Source organism: Akebia trifoliata, chromosome 5, assembly GCF_017979445.1.
Source record: "Akebia trifoliata isolate Shusen 1 chromosome 5, ASM1797944v1, whole genome shotgun sequence".
Taxonomy (NCBI): domain Eukaryota; kingdom Viridiplantae; phylum Streptophyta; class Magnoliopsida; order Ranunculales; family Lardizabalaceae; genus Akebia; species Akebia trifoliata.
In genome coordinates, this window is record NC_141379.1 from 34,683,966 (window position 1) to 34,708,778 (window position 24,813).

The 24,813-nt window shown below is 35.9% G+C and overlaps 1 protein-coding gene across 2 annotated transcripts; it reads right to left on the minus strand.

The window, feature by feature from the left end:
- Positions 1–1,457: 1,457 nt before the first annotated feature.
- LOC147402521 (WD40/YVTN repeat and Bromo-WDR9-I-like domain-containing protein) lies at positions 1,458–22,164 on the minus strand. Of its 2 annotated transcripts, none has more exons than XM_086444213.1 (25): positions 21,832–22,164; positions 21,596–21,700; positions 15,587–15,956; positions 15,146–15,297; positions 14,522–14,761; positions 12,618–12,727; positions 12,451–12,528; positions 12,260–12,366; positions 11,432–11,526; positions 11,226–11,341; positions 10,926–11,029; positions 10,770–10,847; positions 10,348–10,426; positions 10,038–10,206; positions 8,816–8,886; positions 7,141–7,221; positions 6,978–7,048; positions 6,616–6,712; positions 6,413–6,472; positions 5,736–5,790; positions 5,225–5,625; positions 3,140–5,110; positions 2,477–3,052; positions 2,287–2,345; positions 1,458–1,900 (listed from the first exon to the last, which is right to left on the minus strand). In XM_086444213.1, the coding sequence occupies exons 3-25, from the start codon at positions 15,940–15,942 to the stop codon at positions 1,705–1,707; spliced, it is 5,322 nt and encodes a 1,773-aa protein (XP_086300339.1). In that variant the 5' UTR covers positions 15,943–15,956; positions 21,596–21,700; positions 21,832–22,164; the 3' UTR covers positions 1,458–1,704. The 2 variants fall into 2 exon arrangements, with proteins under 2 accessions (XP_086300339.1, XP_086300338.1); XM_086444212.1 differs by having other exon boundaries at positions 21,799–22,164.
- Positions 22,165–24,813: the final 2,649 nt, after the last annotated feature.

Here is a 24,813-nt window from a genome sequence, read left to right on the forward strand (position 1 = left end):
GAAAGTTAAAGAAGAAAAAAAGATGTTACTTAAAAGGGATAAGCTTGGTGAGTTTTATTCCTTCTAGTAAATGGTATGCCAGCTATGGGTTTTCTGTGTTCAGTACCTATGATTCAAACTGTCAATCCTTTCAAGGTAATAGAACGCTACTACTTGTGGGGGTTTTTTTCATTTTTCTATTTTGTCAAATATATGCTTTGGATGATTAGGTTTTTAAGGAAATTTTTATTTTACTTTGCAGTATGGTTTAAATGTGGCAATGGGAATTTATGTTGTCAACCAATGAAGTGCTTGCAAATTTCATGTTTTTTTTTTCCTCACTGCACGGACGCTTACGAGAGTTTGAATTTGATGTTTTGAGAACTCTAGGCATGCCTTGATGTGGGTACTTTGCCGTTATATTTCTTGTTTTTTCTCACTATGTAGTGCTTGTAGTTTCCTTAACCTCTCCTTCGAGTCTCTACTTAGTGAGCATGAAGAACAGATCAATCTAAGTGGACAACATCAACCAAAATAGAGTTAAATGGCAAATTACTTTGTTCAGTTGGATAGGAAAATAGACTAGGATTTGGAAGACAACAGTACTGAACAGATCTTCCTTAGATAACCAAGATCGACACAAAACAGTGACAATGCTGTGGTAATATCACAAGGTCTTTCTTTGTCAGAATTATTAAACTATTCTCATTGCATTTGTGAATGTAGGTAGTGGTCACGTAAATCTCTTATTCTTTTCTCGGGTCAGTAAACCTGTTTTTAATAAGATTAGTAACTCCTTGATAACGAGTATTTAGACAATGAACAACTAAACTGTATTGCATTTGTGGTTGTCATCTAGAATGACAGTAAACAAGTTGATTGGCAAATATAGACCATGTCGCAACCCCAATGTTAGGGATAAGTCGCAGATGATTAGGTTTTTGACTTGCACGATTATTAGGTTCTCAATTATCAGAAAAGAAAGCTGTGAAATCTTCTTTTTTCGGGAGTGCACCCATTTGTATGGAGTGCAAGGAGTATTAATAAAGTGACATTAATCCTAAGTGATCTGCAACTAGTCAGTCCCTATAATTTTGTACCTCTTGTGGAAACAGATCTACAAAGGAAGGTACCTCAGTTCATGAAATCAATTTCCAGAAATATTATAGCCAAAGTAGATTCTGGATTCTGAAAATCTGTTTCCATCATCTGGTTGTGACCATCCAAAAACAGAATCTAACAAGCAGAAAACCTGATCTTCGAATTTTTACAAGTCTTACAGTGATCGCTAGATAAGGTCATAAAGATCCAGGGCCAACCCACCTAGCTAAGTTTCTTTCTTCCTCAATTTCATCTGGACCCCGTGATCTCTGGAGGACTAGTTGGCCTCATAATCATTTAGAGTGACACAAATACCCAATTTTTTTTTTTTAAAGAAAAAGAAACATTTTTTTTTCTTTTTTTCTTTTTTTATTATCATCAATGACGATGCAACAGAAATGGGTGTCTATACAATGAATTCTTTTGGCTGATTTTCCACAAAAAATCAGATCTCTCCCACCCCTTCCCCTCTCCAAGTAAAACCAATTCCCCAAAATTGGATCAATGGATACACAAGTCTTTGAAATAATTATAAAAATTAAAAGAATATCTACAATGAAAACTAGAACCCTCCCCCACAACTTGTGTGTCATTCTTCTACAAAACTGCAGACTGCTGAGGGGCCTACGATGATGACAGCATCTCATTGAACTTCTCTGATAGCCGCCTCATCTTCGTCGCAAGCTCCACATTTTTTCCAAAGTAGGCTAGAGCGTTTGACAGCATCACTGTGAAGTCGTGCTTCAAGGCCTCCAATCCTCGGTAGTAGTTGTGTTCTAACCTCGAATGGATTACATCGAGAGACAGTGGAGCTGGAAACCTGAAACAACCCAATACAATCAGTCCCAAATATTGTTCATTCAAGAAGAAATTTCGTTAGTAACAGTTGTTTGAGTTAAATGTCTTTTAATATTATTAGTATAAATTTTCTCCGATATAATTCCAACATCAACTTGCCTGATCCTGTCCTTGACCCAAACTTCTACTGCAGCTTTTGTATCATTTAATAATAGAACCATTTTTTCCATGGATTCATGTATATTATACAATCATAGTTTAACTCTAAATTGCAGTATTTTGTATATCTACATAGATATCCAACCTGGATTATGAAGACTGTTAGTTTCAAAACTTGACTCAGTCATAAGTACCACAAGAGTTGAACAAAGTGAACTCTCAGTGCCATAAATCTAGGCAAAGAAATACCTGTTTAAAAAATCCGACTTCTGTGAGACCTGTTTCAATTTTTGAATCCCATAACGATCCTGCAATATTTCAGAATAGGATCGATCACAACACTTGGAAATGTTCTACCTGTAAAAATTCTCAAGACAAATTGCACAGGGAAAAATAGAAGTAATTTCAATGCAACGGATAAAATGAAAGAAAGGTTAACCTGATTTTTGTTTGCAGTCTGCTCCAACTTGGTAAAAAAAGATAATACCCTAGTTCTGCTCTGGTCATCGATATGAGGGTACTCTGCTGGGGAATCAGGATCATGGAGTTCCCAAGGACTATGTAGATGGTCGCCACCAGCAGAATCATTCTTGTATCGAATAGAAAATCTCTCCCATGGACTATCTGGAAACTCGGGAGATTTGGGTTTTACAGACATAATCCGACCTTCCCACCAACTCCCACCTTCATCATTCTCATTTCTCCACCAGACCAGGCATTTATCCCTATTCGTCCAGTTTCTATTCATGGCATAATCGTACAATGTTCTTTCAACAAGAAAGTCCGAAAAATCAGTCAGTTCGGGTAAGGTCAATTTGAATGTTTTACCAAATACACCGGACGAAGGATCGACAAATTCAAGTGTGATTTTACAGCAACTCTCCCCAGATCCAGGAAGTGTGGAATATTCAAGGCCTTCGACTTTACAAAATTCCACAGCTCTTAAGTTTCCCTTGAATGATCTCCAAGGACCTCCTTCTGACAAATGCCGCCATTCAATATACTGCTGATGACCCTGAGAAGTGGTATAACATATTGAAAATGAGTAAAATTAAACAATTAAATCCAAAGAAAAAATTGTGAAAAAGATGTTAGTTGTTACCTGTATCAAGTATACAACTTCGTCACCTTGTTGGGGGATATATCGGTAACTCTCCTCATGCTCCAACAACATCAACCATGACAACTTTCTCATTGAGTGATGTGACTTCCTCTTATCTAGATGATGGGTGTCACTATCATAATAATTGCCTCTCCTGTTTCTAGCAGACCTTAATCCAACAGTCATTCTTGCATTGGGCCTCCATTCTTCGCATAAAAGTTGCTCATGTGTATTCATGGCAAAGTTCTCTTGAATTCTTGATGTCTCACTTGACCCATGATCTTGCCTCACCTTGAAATTATTGTTCCTTATATTTGGCTCTCGTATAGTTATCTTCAACCCTGTTGATCTTGTTCGACGAATCCCATCAGTAGCAGCTTCAGGAAAGTCCATTCTCTGGTCAAGATTGTGGTTGCTGGAATTGGATGTGCCTTCTTCCATGCCACCACTCTCACCTTCTAAATCAGTTCTAGACCTATTTGACTTTGACCTTTTATAAACAGCATTGTACATCCTATTGTTTAAATCTGAATGCAACTTCTTTGAATCTTGCAAGCTGGACAGTTCAGAATTGTTTTCAATCTTTCGGTCTCCATGACTGGGACCCTCATCCTCTTCAGGCACTCCTGAAATTGAATTTTGTTCCATGAATGAGGAATTTTGGGAGTTTAAATCGCATCCGGAACTTCGCCGATCCTCTACTGCATTAATGGACTTCAGTTTGGAAGGACTGCCCGAGTCCCTCCGAATAGTTTTTGATCTAATCTTCAACCTTGTTGCAATGGGTAGAGTGTTCTCTTTCACTTCTTGAGAGTGATTGGTGCCATTATTATAGCTAAGTACAGCTGCCATTTTAACATCAGCTAAAGCATCAGCCCCGTCCAATGGCTCATCATCATCCATGCACTTACTGGGCCCGGATTGGTTCTTAGATTCCTCATTGAGATTTCCATTACAAGTGATCAAGGATTTGGTTCTTTCATCATCCAAATCCTCTGAAGTGCCATCTCTAAACGGTTCATCAATTCTGCAAGCTTTTATGTACGGATCATCTCCATGATTTAGCTTTTCTGGATGGGGAGATCCAATTCCATAGTCGTTCTCAGGTGTATGATGCTCATCGACGTTATTGCCAATTCTGTTATCATCAATAGTCCCATCAGATCCATGGCATGCATCGAATGTCACAGAATCTCCTGATCTCAAACGCTTGGATGTGCGTGCCTTAACCTCGCCCCATCTAATTTTGTTATCCTTGTATCCTGAAGATAAGTCCAAAGGATCATCAAGTTTTTCAAATTGCCCCTTCCCCTTCTCTCTGCTCTTACTTCCACCACAATTTTGAGACGGTATTGCATCAATTGCATCGCCCGAAGAGGACCCTAGATCTTGGGAGCTTAAAAGGTTCCTATTTACTTTTGTAGTTTCTAGAGGAGCTTTAGATGCACAAACTAAATCCACTAGTTTGCCAGATTCAGATCTAGAGTTCTCTAGAGGAACAAGTTTCTTTGAATCACGAACGGGCAATTTCAGGACCAATCTCCTTCTGCCTCCAGCATTTGTCTGAAATTCAGGAAGATCGGGGGGCTTAATAACATCTTCAGACTCATCCAGTGCTGCTTCTTTCCCCTTCTGATTTTTTTTCTGCACATTTTGTGTAGATCTATCAGATTCATTGTTCTGAAAATTTGAATCTGGTAACATTGATTCACTATCTGATGACTCAGTTTCTGAGCCATCGTCATCTTCTTCTTCATCGGTAGATGCTTCAGTAATTCGAGAGAAAAAATTAAGAGCATTGCGTGCGGCTACTCTCTGAGGCCGCAATGATTTTGATGTAGATGATTTCCTCTTTGAGGCTTTTGGTCCATTTCTTGATTTCCTAGTTTTGTTGGACCGGGATAAAATACCATCTCGCTCATCCCAATTCCTCTTCTTAACACGCCTCCCAGAAGAAGTCATGAACTCAACCTGAAAATAATGAAGAGTCAATCCTACAAAGTCCAAATAGTAATAATACACACAATAAGGGGGTTAATGGTGAGGTGTAAACAAGAATATAAATAGAGATTTATGAAGATATACCTTGTGTTTTTTCCTTTTTGATCTGCGAAAACCATCTTTATGACTCTTCTCAATGTCACTGTATTCTTCTGCACTGCCCTCTGGATCACCAGCAGAATCGTTACTTAAACTTCCTTGCTCCCCATCACTAGGATATTCATCGGTGACATTGTACTCGGAATCGTTATCATCACTTTGGACTTCATTTTCTGGTTCCCAGTCCATGGCATCTATAAACTCTGGTATTGGCTCAATTAGTCTGTCCAAGTCCATCAACGGCATAATTTGGTAATCTTGAAGGCCACTGATATCCACCACGCCAACAGAAAGGTTAACAGGAGAGGGGCACCACTCAATTCCCAGAGCACCTAATCTCCGTTTCTGGTACATGCTCTGATAAGGCTCCGGGTAAGGAATCATGCCTGACATTTCCCGTTAAACAACTAGTATATGAGAAAATGTGATCATCTCATAGAAATTTTAAAAAAGGAAAACCCAGGCCCAAGTTGGTGAAAAGGAGTCAAATGCATACCTGAATCACAAAGGAGATCTTGAATATTCCTCCGATATGGCACAAGCTGAGTCTCCTGCAGTGAATGTAGCCCAAGCTTTCAAATTAATAAATACCGACAAAAGCACTACAAAACAAAGGTGCCAAAAAGTGATTTAAAAAAAGAGCCAAAAGACGACAGAAAAGGTGCCAAAAAGTGACACCTCAAACTCCCACTATCTGAGATGCCCTATTAAGGGTTCTTGGTAATTTTTCTTCTATTTTTTTGGCTCTCTTCTTCTAGGTTTAGATACTTGTAACCTAAAACTCCAAAACAAACTCTTATCTAACCCTTTTGAGGATTAGAAAAAATATCTGATTTTGAATGTATTGTTTAAAAAGAAAATCCATCTACATAAACCCAAACATAATTTGTTTTGTTTTTTGTTCTCTCTTACAATCATTTGAAACATCTAGAGCTATTTTGTAGAAGTGAGTAAAGATTAAAGATTTGGAAAATCGTCATCAAGGAATCAACCCAAAATGTTTCTTTTTCACTAACATGATATAAAACAATAATAAAATATAAAAGAATCAGGTATATACATTTTCAGAAGGGAAAAAAAGTACATTTCCATGGGTATATCTTATATAAGGAGACGATAATCTGATCCACCGACTTGACCAACTAATATAAAATAAAGAATGGTCAAGCTAACCTGATCCATAACATTTCCATGGGTATCTCGGACAAGGAGACGATAATCTCCAAGGAAGAACTGTTGCAAAAAGTACAAACAAACCAATAACATAAAGTAGTTCTTGGAGAACTGTTGCAAAGTATAAACACAACCAATAGAATGAAGTAGTTGTGATTTCCTAGTAAAATTGCATAACTAATTGAAGTAAGATTTTGTGGTACCTGATCATATTTGGCATCCTTTTGGGACTCCCCTTGGCCTGTGTTTAATATGTAAATTTGGCCAACATCATCTGAAAGTATAATCGATGTCCCATCCCTACAGAACAGAGAAGGGAAACTTTTATCACCACAACACAACTAGAACTTTGATATCATCAGTATCTATCTGATATAATTTTACTAAACCTAACCCAAACTTTGCCTATGCTGATAAGCAGGATATTATAGAGATGAATAATTTAAGGGTGAATGTCATAACATTTCTATAATAAAATTTAAGAGGATATGGAATTAAGCCATCAATTTAATCAAGGCAAGAAAATAATAAGGTTCGTCTCTTGTATCCTGAGTGGTAAACTTACGGAGAAAATTTCCCGTCAACCAACTTAAAGCGTCCAGTTTCATATATGCGAATAGGAGTGCCCTCCCATATCTAAGAAGAACAAGGAATACCAAGGCATTCAATAAAGGAGCAGTGGAAGAAAAAAAAGGAGCATGTAAGAGATTCAAGAACCTGATACTCACATCCCACACTATGGTTTTTCCATCATAACCAGCACTCATAGCTATCCGAGGGTTAAAAGGATGAACATCCAAAACATAAGTCTGCCAAAGGAACAACAAGAAAAAAAAATCAGAATTCAGAAACAAGGATCTTCCCAGCAAACATGCTACTATATAACATACACTGAAAGATGAAATACCTTAAAACAAATAATGTACGCAGTGATATAAGCAACTAAATGATGAAGCAGTGAATCATCTAAGAAAACCAAAACAATAGTTTTGAGCATTTCAAAGATATAGAAAGGCAGGGTGGTTCGGATAGTTTTTCAGAACCAAAGCACAGGGTAGGGCATACAACATCATGTCAGTTGATTGAAGATCTGCTCTAACAAGTGCAAACAAAGTATGTATTTTTTAAAAAAAAAAGCCAAGATGAGCATTCTAGATGAGTAAATTTAACATATGAAATGGAAACATATTGGCCAAAATATATGATGTAAATGATGTACTCAAATACTCCAAAAAGGCTATCCATATTGGAAACCTCATATCAAGAGTAATTGTTGTAATCACACTGTACCAATCCCATGATCTTACCATATTGACGTAGACAAATAAAAATATGACGGGAAAAAGGGATTTTTATTATCGCTGAAACCAATATTTCTCCAAGGGAAATCTAGGGAAAACTACTTGCAGAGAATGCTAATCCGAGCAATCCCAAGGGTTCACAAAGTAACTTGAGGCAAATAGCATTTAATAAATAAAAATCTCCTACAATCTTCTCATGCCATCTATTTCTAAGAAAAAGACATACTATAACTTTAAGGCCTATGTAATATATCTCAACCATCCATCCAAACTAACCAAAGCTTATTTGCTAACAATGACTAAGATATTCTTAATTTTCATTATCATTATCTGAACTTCTGACAAAATTTTGACGCCTCGAGCATCAAAACCTCCTCACTGAAGGTCCTGAAACAACTATTATAGATCAAGAGATGAGCTTTCCAACACATCTAAAACTTTCTCGATCCAATATCTGAGTAAAACTTATGCTTCTCAGAAGGTAACCACCATATATTGGGGCCCAATGAGATCACAAGAACTTGGACCTCTTTTACTGGTATATTCATTGTAGTTCAGACAATCAAGATCATCGCAGACGTGATTTAGAAGGTCTACAACTTTGGGCAGCAACACTCTCCGCCAATTGAAGAAAAAATTCACCCTTGAGTTTGATTGGACACTTTTGTGAATGGTTCCACAATATTTCCCTTAAGTTATCCCTTTCGATTGAATTTTTTACATATTTTGATCGCTAAGAACTTGTTTCCTAAACAAGCAACAAATTTTGCATGTCTCATCTGTATAGAACATTAAGAACAGAAAGGATGGGAAACCTAATAGAAAATCTCAAATATCTAGTTCATGCATTGTGTTTTGTTTTGTCCAGAAAACAAATTTTATCAGAAAAAATTACAGTAGTACTCAACCCAACAAATCTTGATTATATTTCATCAATAAACAATGCATAGTAACTTCAATTTTTTGCGGTGGCAGGGTGTATCCACAGGGATTATTCCATTTTAGAGAGTCACTTTCAAAAAATTTACATTAACACAAACAACTTAATAGCATGATTTATATATCTCTCCATAATTAAGGTTCATAATTTTAAACCACTTACAGATTCACTATGACCAGTCAAAGAATGGACTAAGCTACCATCAACAGCATTCCATACACATATTCTGCAGTCTGCATCAAAGAAAATTATGGACTAAAAAAAGGTAACGATTACAAAAAAAAAAAATTACACCCAGAAACATGAATACAGACAGCATACTACTCCAGTGCTACTTTAAAAAAATCCTAGGTAGTATAGTAAAACATTTACAAAACCCCTTATTATAAATAATTGATATTTGTGTATTTAATATGCCATTCACAACATCCACTTAGGCTCTCAAATAGGCTGTAGAACTAATACTGGGTGCACAACAGTCTCCGTTTGTGCAAAAGATATTTGATTGTAAGTAGAGGAGAAATCTGTTTTTGAGTACTTCAAAGCAAATGCATGAAGATACATGTGTTGACTGCATATATGAATCAAGATAAAGTTTTTTTTTTTGAAAAGTAAAATCAAGATAAAGTTGACAGGCGAAATAGGATTCATGTAGCCAACCTTAATAATTTGGATAAGGTGTACATGATGGGTATCAACAAACATGAAGAATGCAACCTTCGTTACTCATATTCCAAATAACCAAGGAGCTTCGAAGCCAAACCACTATCATCAAATTGGTCTGTTCAGAAATATGTAAAATTGTGCCCTCCCTTTTCCCTTAGACTGAAGGAAGTCTTAACTTCGTGGTGTGTACCTCTAAAGGGATCGTCACTAGTGATACACAACTATTAGAAGGCATCTTCACCACTGATAAACATGTAGAAAGATGAAATCAGAGGGTGGGCTCAGTTTGCAAACTAGATACGGAAAAGTCTTGCAAGGTTGATTGGGAATTACTTGTTTTTTACCTTAGAAATGATATATATATATATAAGAAGTTGGATGAATGGAGCTTAATGTCATGCATAGTCAGAAAAAAGGTACTTCTCTTTTAATAGTGTTGTAACAAGGGCTGATGTTTAAGGGGGGTGCCCCAGTGTCCCTTATGATTCATTCTTCTAGGTCACCTCAACTTATATGGCTTCCTGTTGTACCTCCTTTGTTTAAAATTCATCAAAAAAGTCTTGATTATTCTCTTTTTGCATTTAAAAGGGAAAAAAAAAGCATCACAGCTAACTCAATAACATTAATATGCAAGGAAGAAAATTCATACAAAAAGTAATACAGCCTATCATAATAATTATTCTTGAGATAAAATTAGAAAAAATAATAAATGCCTTACCCATGATGGCAGCAAGCACAAAGCGGTTGTCCAGGCTCCACACTATCATATTAACACCACGAGGAGTTGGAAGAAATCTCTGGCGGGGACCTCCACGAGAAGGTTGAGGAGGCATTGGTGGGGGAGGAACTTTGAGATGATATGCTCGTGTCCAGCGTCCAACTTTTCCCTAAAGCAAGAAAAGTAATACACCAAATGCACAAAAAAGTAACTTACATTTAGTTCAATTAAACATGTACTGCATGAAAGAAACTGTGTAAATATGGAGGATGCAAAGCATACAGAGAACTCATCTAAGAGGAGAACTCACATGAGATCTACGTGATCTTGGAATCCAAATAATTGCACTTCCATCACGGGAACAGGTAACAATGTTGTCATGAGTAAACCTGGAAACATATAAATATGGGATGTGCACGTTCAACCAGTTTAATGTCAATTACAGGTATATATTTAAAAGAAAATAAGATGCAAATGTGCCAGTTGAGAAAATTACTGACAGGGTACGGTACTTGATTAAGAAAGGAATATATGCAAACCTCTTTTCTCTTTTTCTTGATCAATAAAAATTGAATTAATATAAAAGTGTAGAATTAGAAAAGAATTCTGTGCAACAAGTTCCAACATACACGACTACCAGCTAAAGAATTCACCAAATCATTGAAAATCTTATTAGTGTAACTAAAAATAATTGATCACACTAGCAAGTTCTCTAATTGCTTATAAACTGACCAGGAATTTTTGAATTTCGGAATATTGTCCTCCTTTGAAATGTCAGTGGTAAAAGATCTTGACGCCACAGCACAACCGCTGCATAGTCAGGCAGATATAGAGATCAGCATGAAGAACTTAGAAAAGGAAATTGTTTAATGATAAGGACAAACTAACCTGAATTGCACATAATTGACATCATTTTCATGGCCAGATAACACATCCATCTCATGATTTGGTTGCTCGGGGTCATCTGAATTAGATTTACAAGCATTCCACACCTGCGAGTAACCGGTTTTTCTATGAAGAAATCCATCTACATTTACAGCTAGATTTCACTCTGAAATGATGTTATAAATACAAGTATAACAACAAATATGTAGACTAAAAAGTCCATCTTGGTGAAGAACAAATATTTTTGCCAAAAAATAAAAGACATGTAGAGAATATAATTAAGAGAATAAATATTAGTTGTACCCTTGCGTAAGTGTCTGAGCTACCAGTAACAAAAACAGTTCCATTAGCATTATATGCACAACACAAGACTTGATGGCTCTGCGGACCAGTACTTGATGAGGGACCATTGCTCTTTCCTACAGTTAATTTCATAGTCCAAGCATTAGTTGTCACTGCCCAAAACCCAGTCAAACAATCAGAACACCATATAGAAGCAGCAAACTAACCAACTACAGCATCTGAAGGCTTCGGAAGGTAAATTCTTAGACTGGGCAGCGAGTGCCTAGCATCCCAGATCCGACATGTTCCATCATCGGATGACCTATAAGGAAAAAACAAAACAGCACGGAGTAAATCACAAAGCAAAAAAAGTATCACTAAACCATAGTTGCAAGGTAATCAGATAACGGCTTTCCACAGCAAAGTTGTTGCAAATCTTGCAATGCTGGATTTCTTAATAAATTGTATATAACAGGTAAAGAAAATAGTATAAGAACCTATAAAAGTGCCTTAATGGCACAACAAGTGAGCCATCTTATATACTCGTAGGATTGATGCAAAGATTAAGCATTATGCATACAGAAAAGCAAGGGACATTTGCTCCCTTCTTATCAATCATTCTAACCACCAATTTCCCAAGGCGTCCATTTAGGGAACTAAAATCCCATTAAAGGTGGGGCAGACCATTTCTGATATTCTGAATATAAAGGGGCACAACACAAGAATTACAGCATTCGGTAAGGAAATTTTCTGGATTCCAATATTGTGGCTGTTTTTAGTGTACTTCAGTTCAGAGCCTTCTTCTTCTTGTCGTTAAATTCCCCAAAACGCACAATTTGTAGGCACATGGGGAAAGAACCATACAGAAGTTAATCCAACGAAGTTCGCCAAGAAAACAGAATTTGCAACAGTTGACAAATTGAATACAGAACTATCATAATCCACAGAAATTAGTCAGGATTTTGAGATTTAGGAATGATATAGTACAATAGATGACCAAATAGGTGACTGCAAATTAGTGACTACAGAAGAATAACTCAAAGAATAAGACTCACGATAAAAGATGGTACACAGAGCCAGGCCTGGGACTAAATGCAATGGCAGTAACAGCTCCAGTATGTCCCCGCAAAACAGAAATAGGCATCCCATCTGGCAAACGCCACTGTAATAGACCAAAAAGAACTGTCAAATGGTCAAAAACACAAAAAGAGAAAGCATGTATTGAAGAAGAAGAAAGAAATCTTACAATTCGAATAAAGAAGTCATTTGAAGCAGATGCCACCAATGCATTGTTTGAACTCACAGCCAAGTCCGTAATGTCACCCTTTGAAATCATACTATGGGATAAGTAAAATAGTAGACCAGAAACAAATTGTGGATGCATGAATGATACATAAGACCATATAAACTCACATCATGTCCACGGCAGCTGGCCAAGCAAAATGCAGTTTCCATCGACCAAATCTTTACAAGGCGATCATCAGAACCAGTAATCACATATCTCCCTGAGCGATCAAATATGGCTACAGCATATACCAACCAAAAAAGAAAAACCCATTAGGTAAATTACATGATCTCACATGGATCTACAATGAAATTGTCATCCGAAATTCCTATTACACTAAACAATCAAAAAATACATTTTATAAAATGTAAAGGGGAAAGAATGAAAAGAAGACTGGCAGCAACAGTAGCAGCAAGAAAAAGGAAAAGCTGTGGCTGACAGGAAATGGATGACTAATGTAAACAAATATATAGTCAGTGATCACCCAGATACCAATATCATCATCAAGTCTCATCCCAAAAAAACTAGGATCACCTGAACGAATCATTCAATTCTACCTAAAGCCATGCTGCTATTTGAATAGTCTTCAAATCTGCTCTTGCCGCCTCAATCTGCAAACTGTTTGGCCTTTCTCTCGTTCCTTTAGAACACGTAATTCACACAATCCTTCTAGCTGGTGTTGTTATCGATCTTCATTGTACCCGACTAAACTATCACCTTCTAAATCGACTCTCCCTTAGATATCACTTCTGGGGGTAAATATAATTACTTCGAGAATATTACTAAAAATCCATGCAGAGGAAGTTCCTGACAAATGTCTTGGTGCCTAAGCTTCAATGAAAGTGACCATTTTGACTAATGTTAGATCTATTAAACTTCAAGAGTATTATTTTAAAAATAATTCCTTTGCACAATCAAATTTGAATCATCCATATGTGTTCATGCAAGCCAAGAAGCTCCAAATGAAAGATAGAGGTGTACTTTTGCATAAAACCAAGAAAGAAGATAGAATAATTTAGAGATGGAAGGTTTAGGAAGATTAAGGGAAGCTCCAGAAGTTTGAAGTAGTTGAGAGAGTGAAAGAAGAATTTGAAAACAGAATTCGAAAGGGAAATTCTTAGTGGTCTTTTTTCAATTAAGACATTTTTCTTCATACTAAGTTCCTAGCTTCTTTAGTTTGATGAGTTAAGGTTCCCTCTATAGTGGCTTTCTTCATGTAGACGCCTAATCTCAATAAATTCTCATTATAAACAATTTGATTGATAGGAAGAAAATTAAACTTCTGCTTCATTTTTAGAGTTAGTTAGGAGCCCATTCATCATTTGTACGTACTTCATCATTTGCAAAATTGATTGGGTGCAACTCCTTTTGAGAGTTTGGAATATCATGAATAATCCCAAGGAGTCTTTGTGAGATGTTAAGAGGATGGCTCACAAAAGCCTCCAAGCACAAAGCTTGTCTACACTGGAGATTGACCTCATTTGTAGTGTGGTGGGCAATATGAAAGGAGAGGAATCAGCAATTTTTTCAAGACGAAGGGGAGAATGTGGAATCACAATCCCAATGACTAAGATCACAAATTATTGGTCAAGGATTCTTCTGAAGTGTAGGGTTTTAGGTTTAAGGAGTTTGCTTTTAGATGTGCTAAACTTGTAAATGAACCAGACTAATTTTCTATTGATTCTAGACTGTTAGGGATAACTAGATAAGAGCCTTTCTAACCCCTGTAACTTCCCTATTTTTGAAATACTATTGTTTATACAATCTCAATTACTTGTCCCAAAAAAAAAAAAAAAAAAACCTAGTTATGGGTCAAAGATGCTTCTACAAATCAAACTAAACCCCCATAAATAGGAAGCTTAATTAGGAAACGAAGAAGGTAAGTACATAGAATAAATCAGAGAGTATCCTGTGAACAGAGTCATCTCAATCTGAAGCAAGATTTTTGACCATATTTCTTGTTAATGAACTGAGGAATATTATATCGAAAGCAATTTGCTCTTTTATGTTTCAAAGGAAGAAAGCAGTGTACCACAATAGACAGCATCCCTATGTCCCCTTAGCTTCTTTATATTTTGCATCCTTTGCACCATAATTGATGGTTTAGCAATAGCATAACATGCTGCACGAATGGATGGAGCGCGATGGTGTTTCGTGAAACCACCCCCAATTTCCCTCAAACTGAGGCCACGCACCTGATCAGCCTGCATGTGAGGCCAACGCAAGTAACTGGGCAGATGGGTGACTACTTTATCTTCTCTGTTCCTATCAGCTGGAAAAAAGGAAAAAAAAAGGTCAAGAGAAGGAAAACAAAATTTCTAGAGAAGTCCTCACCTCTGCCAAAAAACAAATTGTTGTTTAGTGCTTTGTGGATGAACTAAAATGCATTTCCTGGAGAGGTGAAAACTTACTCTGGAAAAAAGCCATCCTACGAAAAATGAATCTAAAAAAACTAGGGTGGGAAAAAGGAGAGCGTGTGAAAACAGGAAACTCAAAATAGTGTGAAATCAGGTTAGCGAATAATTAAAAATGAACTGATACTTCATATGGCACAGTGTAACTTCAATGGCTTGCCAAATTTCAAGAATCGAAATAACATATGGCACAGCGTAACTTGTACAATACACAAAATAAAATTAACTATAATATCACATACATTCCAGAAGTGAAAAGGAACCAGATCCCAGGAGTGTAGGAACATCGGCTGCATTAGCATTTCCTCCGGCCATGCCATGGGATACCGGCGTGGTATTCAGTATCAATTGCTTCAGAAGCTTTACCAAATGATCCTTGTCAATGTGTGGATGCCTAAGTATAGAAAAAAAGTTATCATTCAATAAATCTGAGTGCATAGAGAGAAAGACAAATTAAAATAAATCCTAGTATAAAAAGTGGCTAGAACAACTTGATTTGTCAGTAAAAAGAAATGGATTCCGTAAAGAAAAAGAGGCATATGCCCACAGTACAAGGGAAGAAAGAGAGAGCAACTATTACCTTGTTACTTTTCTACCATTCGTTATGGTACAAAATTTAAAAAATATGAGCAACTAAAATCCTAAGGTGGGCAGAGCTAGAAGGAAGCATATTTTGTATATACCTCTCTACCAATTTATTGTAGCTCAATGGAAAGGACAGGCCATCATCATTTTCATCCCCACTGCGTGCACCATTCCTTGAATACCAAGCATGGTATCTTCTAGGTAAAAGTTGATGTTCCAGAAGCTCATTCCATAATTGTCCATAAGTTCTTTGACATGGCCCTTCTGATAGAAAATGCATAATCAAAAAATAAACTTCCCTGAGATCTATATCTACGTCAGCTTCTGCAGGAGGACCCGTAGCTGTCTCTGGATCTACAAACAGAGCCTTCTCATGCACCTTAATTCTGAAGTTCAAAGGTGCCATAGTACGAGAAGGCGCATCACTGGAAGGTATACACTTCCTACGATCCATATTTCATGCAAAACCTGGAAGAAACGCAAGTAGCATGAAGTTACAAGCTACATTTGAAATCCAAGACACGTCCAAGAAAATACCATAGGTAAGATATATGCAGATAAATTGAAGATTGTCCTCAGAGGATATCAACTCTATTTTAGGAAATAAAGAGCGAATACTTGAGGGATAATGACTATTTCCAGATGGTAATAATTTCCAAAATAACTCAAAGTACAATAGGATCATCCATCCTCGAACTGCATTTATACCTCAGCAGTTAGCACATATTGATAAATGAACATCAAGGGCCAAATTAAAAGGTTTCATCCAACAGACTAGAACTTTTACTGAAAAAGTTATAGTTCCAGACAAGCCACCAAACATTTAGTTTGCCGGAAAAATACTAACACTGGAATTGATTTGTCCAATTGATGCAGGAGCTGTACACAAAAAATCAAAGCTGAAAATCAGATTTGATTGGTTCCTCGGGACCTAACAATCCAGCAAAAGATTCATGCATAATATGGAGTTTTATTTTTTTGAAGGCCTAAAGTTCATCCCATCATGAAGAGCTATTAGTACATTTGCACTGCGAGTGGAAGGGTTTGTGTTGATGAAACCAGTCACAAGTGGTCCCATTAACAGTCCCCAAAGGAGGAAATTTGTTCTAGAAGAACAATAATAAATTAGAAGTAAATAGTTCTTTCCAAACATTCCAAAAGGGAATACTTTCAAACTGGTCAGACAAGCCCTTAAGTGGGTCCCACATTTGGACACCTAGAATTTAGGAATTATAATTAAATTTTTTTTTAATACATCTTACATTCACGAGTCTTCTGTTACTGGCTTCCCTGTCTAATTTATTTGGGTTTCCAAAGACCCATTGAGAGTGTTACTATTTTTACTTGGGCTGTTGTATTAGACAAAATTCTTCCTGTTAGTCATTTGATTCGCGTAAGGGTCATTGTCAATTTCTACTCTATGTGTAAAGAATCAGTAGTCAATCATCTTTCCATTCATAATAAAGTAGTTAGGTAAGTGTGGTTTCGTCAGTTCCCTTGGGGGATGTTGGACTTTGCCTTGTGATGTTTTGTGTCTCTTCCAAATCCAGTATTTTTTTGTCTTCTTTTTTTTTTTGATCGATAAAGATAAATTTATTAAAAAGACAACGAGGGGGGTCGAGGGGAACAACCCAATACAAAGGAAAGAAACAAAACAAAAAGAAACACCAAAGAACCAACGGCCAAACGAAATTAACAACTACTCTCGCGGCAACGAACAAACCCTATCCCACCTCACAACAAAATCTACAAAGAAAACCCCTTTAAACTCCTTATAAAGTTTCCTCCAAGAGAATATGAAACAGAGAGAACAAATCCATCCGATGTAGGTTCCTTCCCTTAAAAAATACATCGATTGCGACCTTTCCAAATGCCCCAGCAAATTGCAAATGGAACCAAAAACCAAAAAATCTGCTTAGACGACATGAAAGACCCTCCCCACGTCAGTCAAGAGTCCAAAGCCGACTTAACTGATCTAGGGAAGCACCCTACTATACCAAACAACGATAAGAAATACGACCAAATGTGATGAGTTTTTGTCTTCTCTATCAAAGGAATTACTATAAAGATCATTAGTTTTTGCAATGTACTGAGGACTATATAAGAAACGAAATAAGGTGTTCGGTGGAAAATGAGGAGGATATCCAAAATATTGCCTCACTATTGATTATGAGCTTCATCTACAACTAGAACAAACAGATATGGACTCAAAGCCAATCCCATACATAAAACAATAATAATAGAGAACTCATTTGTCTCCTCACCATTGATTCTCATACTAGTCATAACCCACTTATACATGTTTGTAATTCCATCAATATATCCATTTGAGACTTCTTTCTTTTTCCCAATACCCACCAATTAACTATCTAGGTATATGTTATATGTTTTCTCTAAGTCAATAAAAAACATGTGGAAATTCTTCAACTTTTCTCTAAACTTCTACATATCTTATCTAAGTAAAAAAGATTACATTGATGATTGATCTACCTTGCATAAAACCAAATTGATCCTTTGATATCAATTTTGTAACTTGGTCTTCTAATAGTTAAAACCCTTGTTAGCAATGACCCGTTTAATTCTTGGAAACTTCACGAATTTTTCATTTTTTTCAATGAAAGTATTACTCTCCGGATTATTGAACTATTTTTGAATAATTCACGAATTTTAAGTTTGAAATGAATAAAACATGTTTTTTACGACTTTTACGAATTTTTATAAAACTCGGTGGGGAAAAAAAAAAGCTACTATAACTTCTTGTATGTTGCAAAGTGTAAACTTGTAAGTTGTGACGTGTAACACAAGTCGACTTTGAAGCGGCCATGCTTCAAAATTTTGGAAGAATCCACACTTTTACGTGACAAAGGTCCTTTTTATCTTAAAAAAAATAATGACATGACTCTCTACATTTATTTGAGATTACACCTTAATTTTCCAAATTGATGATTTGTCCCTTGACTTTGGTCTTCTTTTAAAAATCAATGGAACAATAACCTCAATGTCCTCATTATCACCACCATCACCATTAACATCACCAATTTCATCATCACCATCACTATCATATGGCCGGATTTTTGGTTTTCGAAATTTTGAAATAAAACGGATAATACACGTATGAAACATATGCCGCATATTTTCCATTTATCAAATTTTAGACAGGATTTTTGCAATCCAAAATCAAATAGAACTTGAATTTTTCACGAATTGAATTTTTACCGTATTCCGAATTGCTAACAAGGGTTAAAACAGCTTTGTATGTATCCTTTGCTCTTATATATAGGTACTACGATGATTTTTCCATATCCATTTAGCATAGTTGTAATCATCAAAATATTATAGAACAACTTAATTAGCTAGGAAAATTCAATACTTCCCATGCATTTTCATACTTCAGTTAGAACATCGTTTGGTCTGAAAATTGTAACTGTATCCTTCTTTGCTAACTTTATTTTCACTTATGAACCTTAATTCTAAGGAATTATGTGTGCTCTCGAATCTTGTGTTTCTTTTCCTAGCCTTAGGTCTCTCGTGCAGTATTCTTTTAATAATTTCTAGAACTAACACTACTACTTTTTCATAATTTCTCCATCTTTTACCAAGACTCTCCCATCTTCATCTTTAATACATCAATTTTAAGTTCCCTTTCTCTAATTCATGCCAGTTTATAATCATCTTTATACATATATGCATATTTATCATCATACGCCATATGTTTAGTTTCACTTATCACTCTCTTTTCTTCTTTTTTATATCTTCCTACGTTTTCTTCAACATATAACTCCTAAGTATTGGGCATGTATCTCATTGACAACTATAGAGAATGAATCGAATCAGACACATTTATGAATCGATCCCCTTCAATTTGATCTAACACCACCTCTATCAAGGATGTAATCCAAAAATCCCCAACTAACATGATTAGGCTACTTTACATATCAATGTTATATAGCACCCCAGGATTTTTTAAACGCCCTCTTGAACCAATACATTCATTGGCAATGAATACATCATCCGAAATTTTTCTTCCTTTGATGAATGCTTCTTGCTCACTACCATAGTCACCAAGTCGGAGGTTCAGAAATAGGTCGGCAATGGAAAAAATCAAAAAATCTGATAAAATCGGGGGAAAATAAAGCTAGGGTTAGGGTTTTGTAATTATTCCAAACAGGTGGTGTTATCATATTATATCATCAAATTTAATATTAAATTACAATAATAAATCACTGAACACTATTTTATATCATCCACAACAAATAACCACAGGTATACAACATATTCAACGTTTATGTCAAAATCATCACAATCAATGTTATCCTTATATTATGTTTTAGTGAATCACAGTCATCTTACATTTTTTTTCCCAATTTAATATAAAGATCATGAATTAATCGTGAAGTTCATGATTTAATCACGAAATTTACAAAAATCGTGTCTTATTGAAAAAGGTGTGATCAAATTAGTGAAGGTAAAAGTCATGATTTGATCGCGCGACTTTTTCAATAAGTCGAGGAATTTGGTGGCTATGCTCACTACAATGTGGAGAATCACTTGCAACCTAGATGCCAATATCTTCGCAACAATCTTATAAACACACCTCATCAAGCATATAAGCCTCTCTCATATAAGCAACAAAAAGGCAACTGGAGAAAAAAATTGTGAGTTTTTGACACAAAGCATCTTGAAACTCCTCAACTATTTTCATAAATCAATCCCAATTATGAATTACCTCCCAAGAGACTTCAAAAGGAGCAAAAAAATCCAATCCCAAGGATTTATACCATCCATCTTACTAATTGAGGCCAAAATCTCCTCCTCTTCAAAAGGTATCTCCATGCAAATACCTCAATCTAACAATATGGCATCAAAATGGATTCTATCAAGTGAAGGTTTAGACCAATGAATCTCATCAGGTATTTTTCATAAAAAATCACCACCCCTTCCCAAACACTATCCTCACCTTCCAAAATGCTTGATATAAATTTTGGAAATGTCGTCACCTCTCCTATGAGTATTAGCAATCTGATGAAAATACTTAGTATTATAACCAACAAGAGTTGGGTGTAGTTGCCAGGGCCTACCTCCAAAAAGGGAGAGGTCTTGAGTTCAAAGCCCCAAGTTGGCCATCCCCCTTGTGCTTTAAGAGGCCAGTACACTTGGCACGTGTTGGAAGGGGTAACTCACATGTCCATGGGAATGGTCAGACTAAGTTTGGATACCCATGTATCAAAAAAAAAAAAAAAAAAACTTAGTATTATTGTCTCATTCCTCAATTCACATCACCTTTGTTTTATGTATCTAACTTATTTCTTCCACATTCACCAACTTTGGGAAAACTACTTCTAAGCTTGCACTTCTAGATCTCTCTTCTAAGGGAGGCCTCGTGCCTCCTATTTATCGTCAATTGATGTTACTCATCAAATGATGAAGATTGAGGTAGTAAGAAAAGATCCAAAGACATATGCCTTGACTATATATAATGTTCCAAATAGAAAAATGGGATTCATGTTTCCAACTCTAATATTTGGGATAAGGTAGAGATGATGAGAACAAGCGTGATATTGATAGATTTTACAATTTGAGTAGCCTTAGACTAGGGGGAGGATAATCATAGACCCTCCACTACCAATCCCCCTCCATCTCAACGTCCCTCCATCCATCCATGATACAATGCTGATGGAAATCCATATTTACCAAATGTTGAGAGTTCCATGTCCGCTAGTAAGCCAATAAATCAATGACCTCTTTCACACTGATAACGAAGCCATCCATAACTTATTAACTCTTTTTAAAGTTCAGAATACATGATAAACCCTAGATTTAACTAAAAACCTGAGTAAATCCCCCTAATGATCATCTAAAGCCCTTCATCAGCACTATCCTCACTACTAACGCTACTTAACCACATAAATCTCACCACTAAATAGGAAAAGCACAAATACAATGATAATTCTACAAAGTGCATCAGCAAATTTTGAAGAAATAAAAAAAAAAAAAAAATAGCACAAACCCATTTCAGTTTAGGAAAAAATGAGCAACTTTTACAAAATAAACAATTAAATTACTCCTACAGAAACAAAACAATAAGGGAAAAAGAAAAAAAGACTTACGTGCGATTGCTCCAAATAAGTTGACCAGAGGAGTAATTGCCCCAACTTGAAACTCTCCTCTATTTCTCCAAAACCCTAATACGCTAAAATCCATACTGCATTCCTCTGCAACAAAAAAAAATCCCAAATTCAAGCTCTTCTGACTTCTCAGTCTCTGATTTCCGAGAACAAATTGAGAAAATTCAGGAAAAACATCAAAATACCGATTCAAGATCTAATCACAAACATGCACGAACCATAGATGATTTGTTGAACCTCATATCCTCTCCAATCAAAGCTCCAATACGTTCAATGAATTCAGTCTTGAAAGGCGAAAGGGCGAGTTTTTCAGAGATTGTTAAATCCTCGGAGACGATTGAGATTGGGGCAAACGATTTCGAATGAAGATGGAGGGTTGAGGAGTTGCAGAGATGAAAAAAATCGGTGTTTTTTTTATGTGTTTGTGAGACTAGGATTTGAGATTATAGGAGAAAGTTTTGGTTTTTTGTTTGCAGAGAAGGTCGAACTGTTCCTCTCTCCTGACTCCTTTTTAAAGGGTTTTTTGTGAGAGAAAATTACAAGGAGAAATCAATAAAAGGAAATAAAATAAAAGATGGTGATTTATAAATTTAGAATTTTACAATTACCTCTCTGGATTTTGATGAATATTTGATTTATGTACCTCTTGTGCTTCCAAATTGATGACATACCCCTTGACCTGGATGAAAAGAAATACTAATAGAATGACTTAAATGCCCTTATCTTCAACCCCTTAACCAAAAACCCATTGTTACTTCCCAAATTCAACCTTCAAACATCATCAACAACATGAAATTTTGGGAAATTTTGGGATTTTTTTTAGAATAATATTGAAGTGACCTCAAGATTGTACCTCACATCGCACATCTTGACATGAAAATGTATGGGAACCATAGATGCTTTTCCACTTTCATGTCAGGATGTGCGATGTGAGGTACAATCTTAAGTTCATTCCACTGCGACTCTTTTTTTTTTGTGGAAAATGTGAAGGCTTCAAGTTAATGAATCTTTGAGAGAAAAATCAAGGGTTTTTTATTAGAGATCGAATGCCTTGATTACCATTGCCACCAAACATTTGCTATGAACTTCTTCTGATCATCGTTGTTGCTCTCCATTTTTAGACTTCCTCTTGTAGCTAGCTCGTTTCTTAATTATACCTGTCTTAACAAATTAGAAATATAATACATAACTTCACTTTCCTGTTAGTTGTCGTCCTTACTATAGGCGATCTCCGACGTAGGAAGTAATGTAAGCTAAAATCACAGAACGAGATGAAACTGATAAAAGACGAAGAGTCTAGTTCTTCTTAAAAAATTAGGGCAAATACAACGATGGATACAAGAAAACGATCTTAAATACTAAAACAAAATACTAAAATACCCCTATAAGAAATTACAAAAATACCCTTAAAACATAAAGAATGATTGAAAAAACTATCTAAACAGTTTCAAAATATGATTATAAAGGCTTGAAAGGACAATGCATGTGTATATTTAGAAAACAAAGAAACATAGCATAAATGATCACCAAAACAAGTTAGGGTTTTAGCACAACATCGAGAAGTGCTTCTTCCCACTATCACGATACACTTCCTACCAAATACTTGAGCATGTTTCCCAATGACTTGTTTACAATTCAGCCTCTACGTGAAGAAAGCATTGTTGCAATGCCTTTGTCTAGATGAGGGTATTTAGATAATTTTATATCAATCTCTTTTAGAAGACCGATGTTGGGGGGTATTGGAAATTTTGCATATCTAGAGAGGGGCATGTAAAAACATCCCGTATTAAATTTATTTCTAAAATTTCACCAAGGATAAGATATGCTCAAGTTTAATACTCTTAACTGCTTGAGATTTAGTCCACCAGCTCTCAAGAAAGAGAAACATTTACGGTACTGGTAGTAATGTATTTACCATACTACTAAATCAATTGGTATAGAAGGTCCATATACTCATCAATCAAAATTGTGGCTTGTGGGCCCAAATTTGAGAAAAATTATGCTTGATCAGATATTCTTAATATCTGAAAACTTTAAGTTTTTTCCTAAAAAAATACTGATCTTAATATTACTAATTGTTTTTAACAGAATAATAGTTAGTTGAATGGCTAAATCTCAAGGCATAACTTCATTTTTTATATTTTATTTTTAAATTATGATTATAAGATTTTTTTTTTATTTTTTTAAATCGTGATAATCTGACGCCCCACTCTCACCTAGACCCACCCCACCCCCCCTTTGTGCCCTCGTCATAGGACTGTAGATCATTCACCTTGGGATATACAAGAAAAAGATTTATTGTTATATGTATCTCAATGCAAATGATCTACGGTTATGTGACGGGGGCATATGTAAAGTGGGGTGTCAGAAAAATCATTATTTTAATTTTTACGGGAAAAAAATAATATATATATATATATATATATATATATATATATAGGGTCCCGTTCAGCAACAAACATTTTGACAAATATTTTGGCAAAACATTTTTCAAAACATGGGTGAGGAGATCATCCTCACCAAAAATCAGCCCATTCCAAAACTTCTAACCCATGTTTTGAAAAATGTTTTGCCAAAATGTTTGTTGCTGAACATTTCCCATATATATATATATAGGGTCCCGTTCGGCACCCTTAGTTTTGCCACACACTTTAACAAACGCGTTTTGTCTTACATGGGTTAGAAATTTCAGAATGAGCTGATTTTTGGTGAGGATGATCTCTATGGTGAGGAGATCATCCTCACCAAAAATCAGCTCATTCCAAAACTTCTAACCCCATCAAAATTGATTTACAAAAAATGGACGGTCCACGATTTTTCAACGTGGCTAAACATTTCGGAATGGGCTGATTTTTGGGGAGGATGATCTTCTAATCATAGAAATCATCCTCACCAAAAATCAGCCCATTCCAAAACTTCTAACCCATGTGGGACAAAAAACGTTTGTTAAAGTGTGTGGTAAAACTTAGGGTGCTGAACATTTCCCATATATATATATATATATAGGGTCCCGTTCGCCACCCTTAGTTTTACCACACACTTTAACAAACGCGTTTTGTCTTACATGGGTTAGAAGTTTCGGAATGAGCTGATTTTTGGTGAGGATGATCTTTATGGTGAGGAGATCATCCTCACCAAAAATCAGCTCATTCCAAAACTTCTAACCCCATCAAAATTGATTTACAAAAAATGGACGGTCC

Coding starts and splice junctions, on each gene's coding strand:
- LOC147402521 (XM_086444213.1), bottom strand. CDS start 15,942: ATGGATCGTAGGAAGTGTATACCTTCCAGTGATGCGCCTTCTCGTACT. Junction 7,049..7,140: donor GAAAAACCATAGTGTGGGAT/GTGAGTATCAGG, acceptor TGTTCTTCTTAG/ATATGGGAGGGCACTCCTAT. Junction 1,901..2,286: donor AAGTCGGATTTTTTAAACAG/GTATTTCTTTGC, acceptor GGGTTGTTTCAG/GTTTCCAGCTCCACTGTCTC.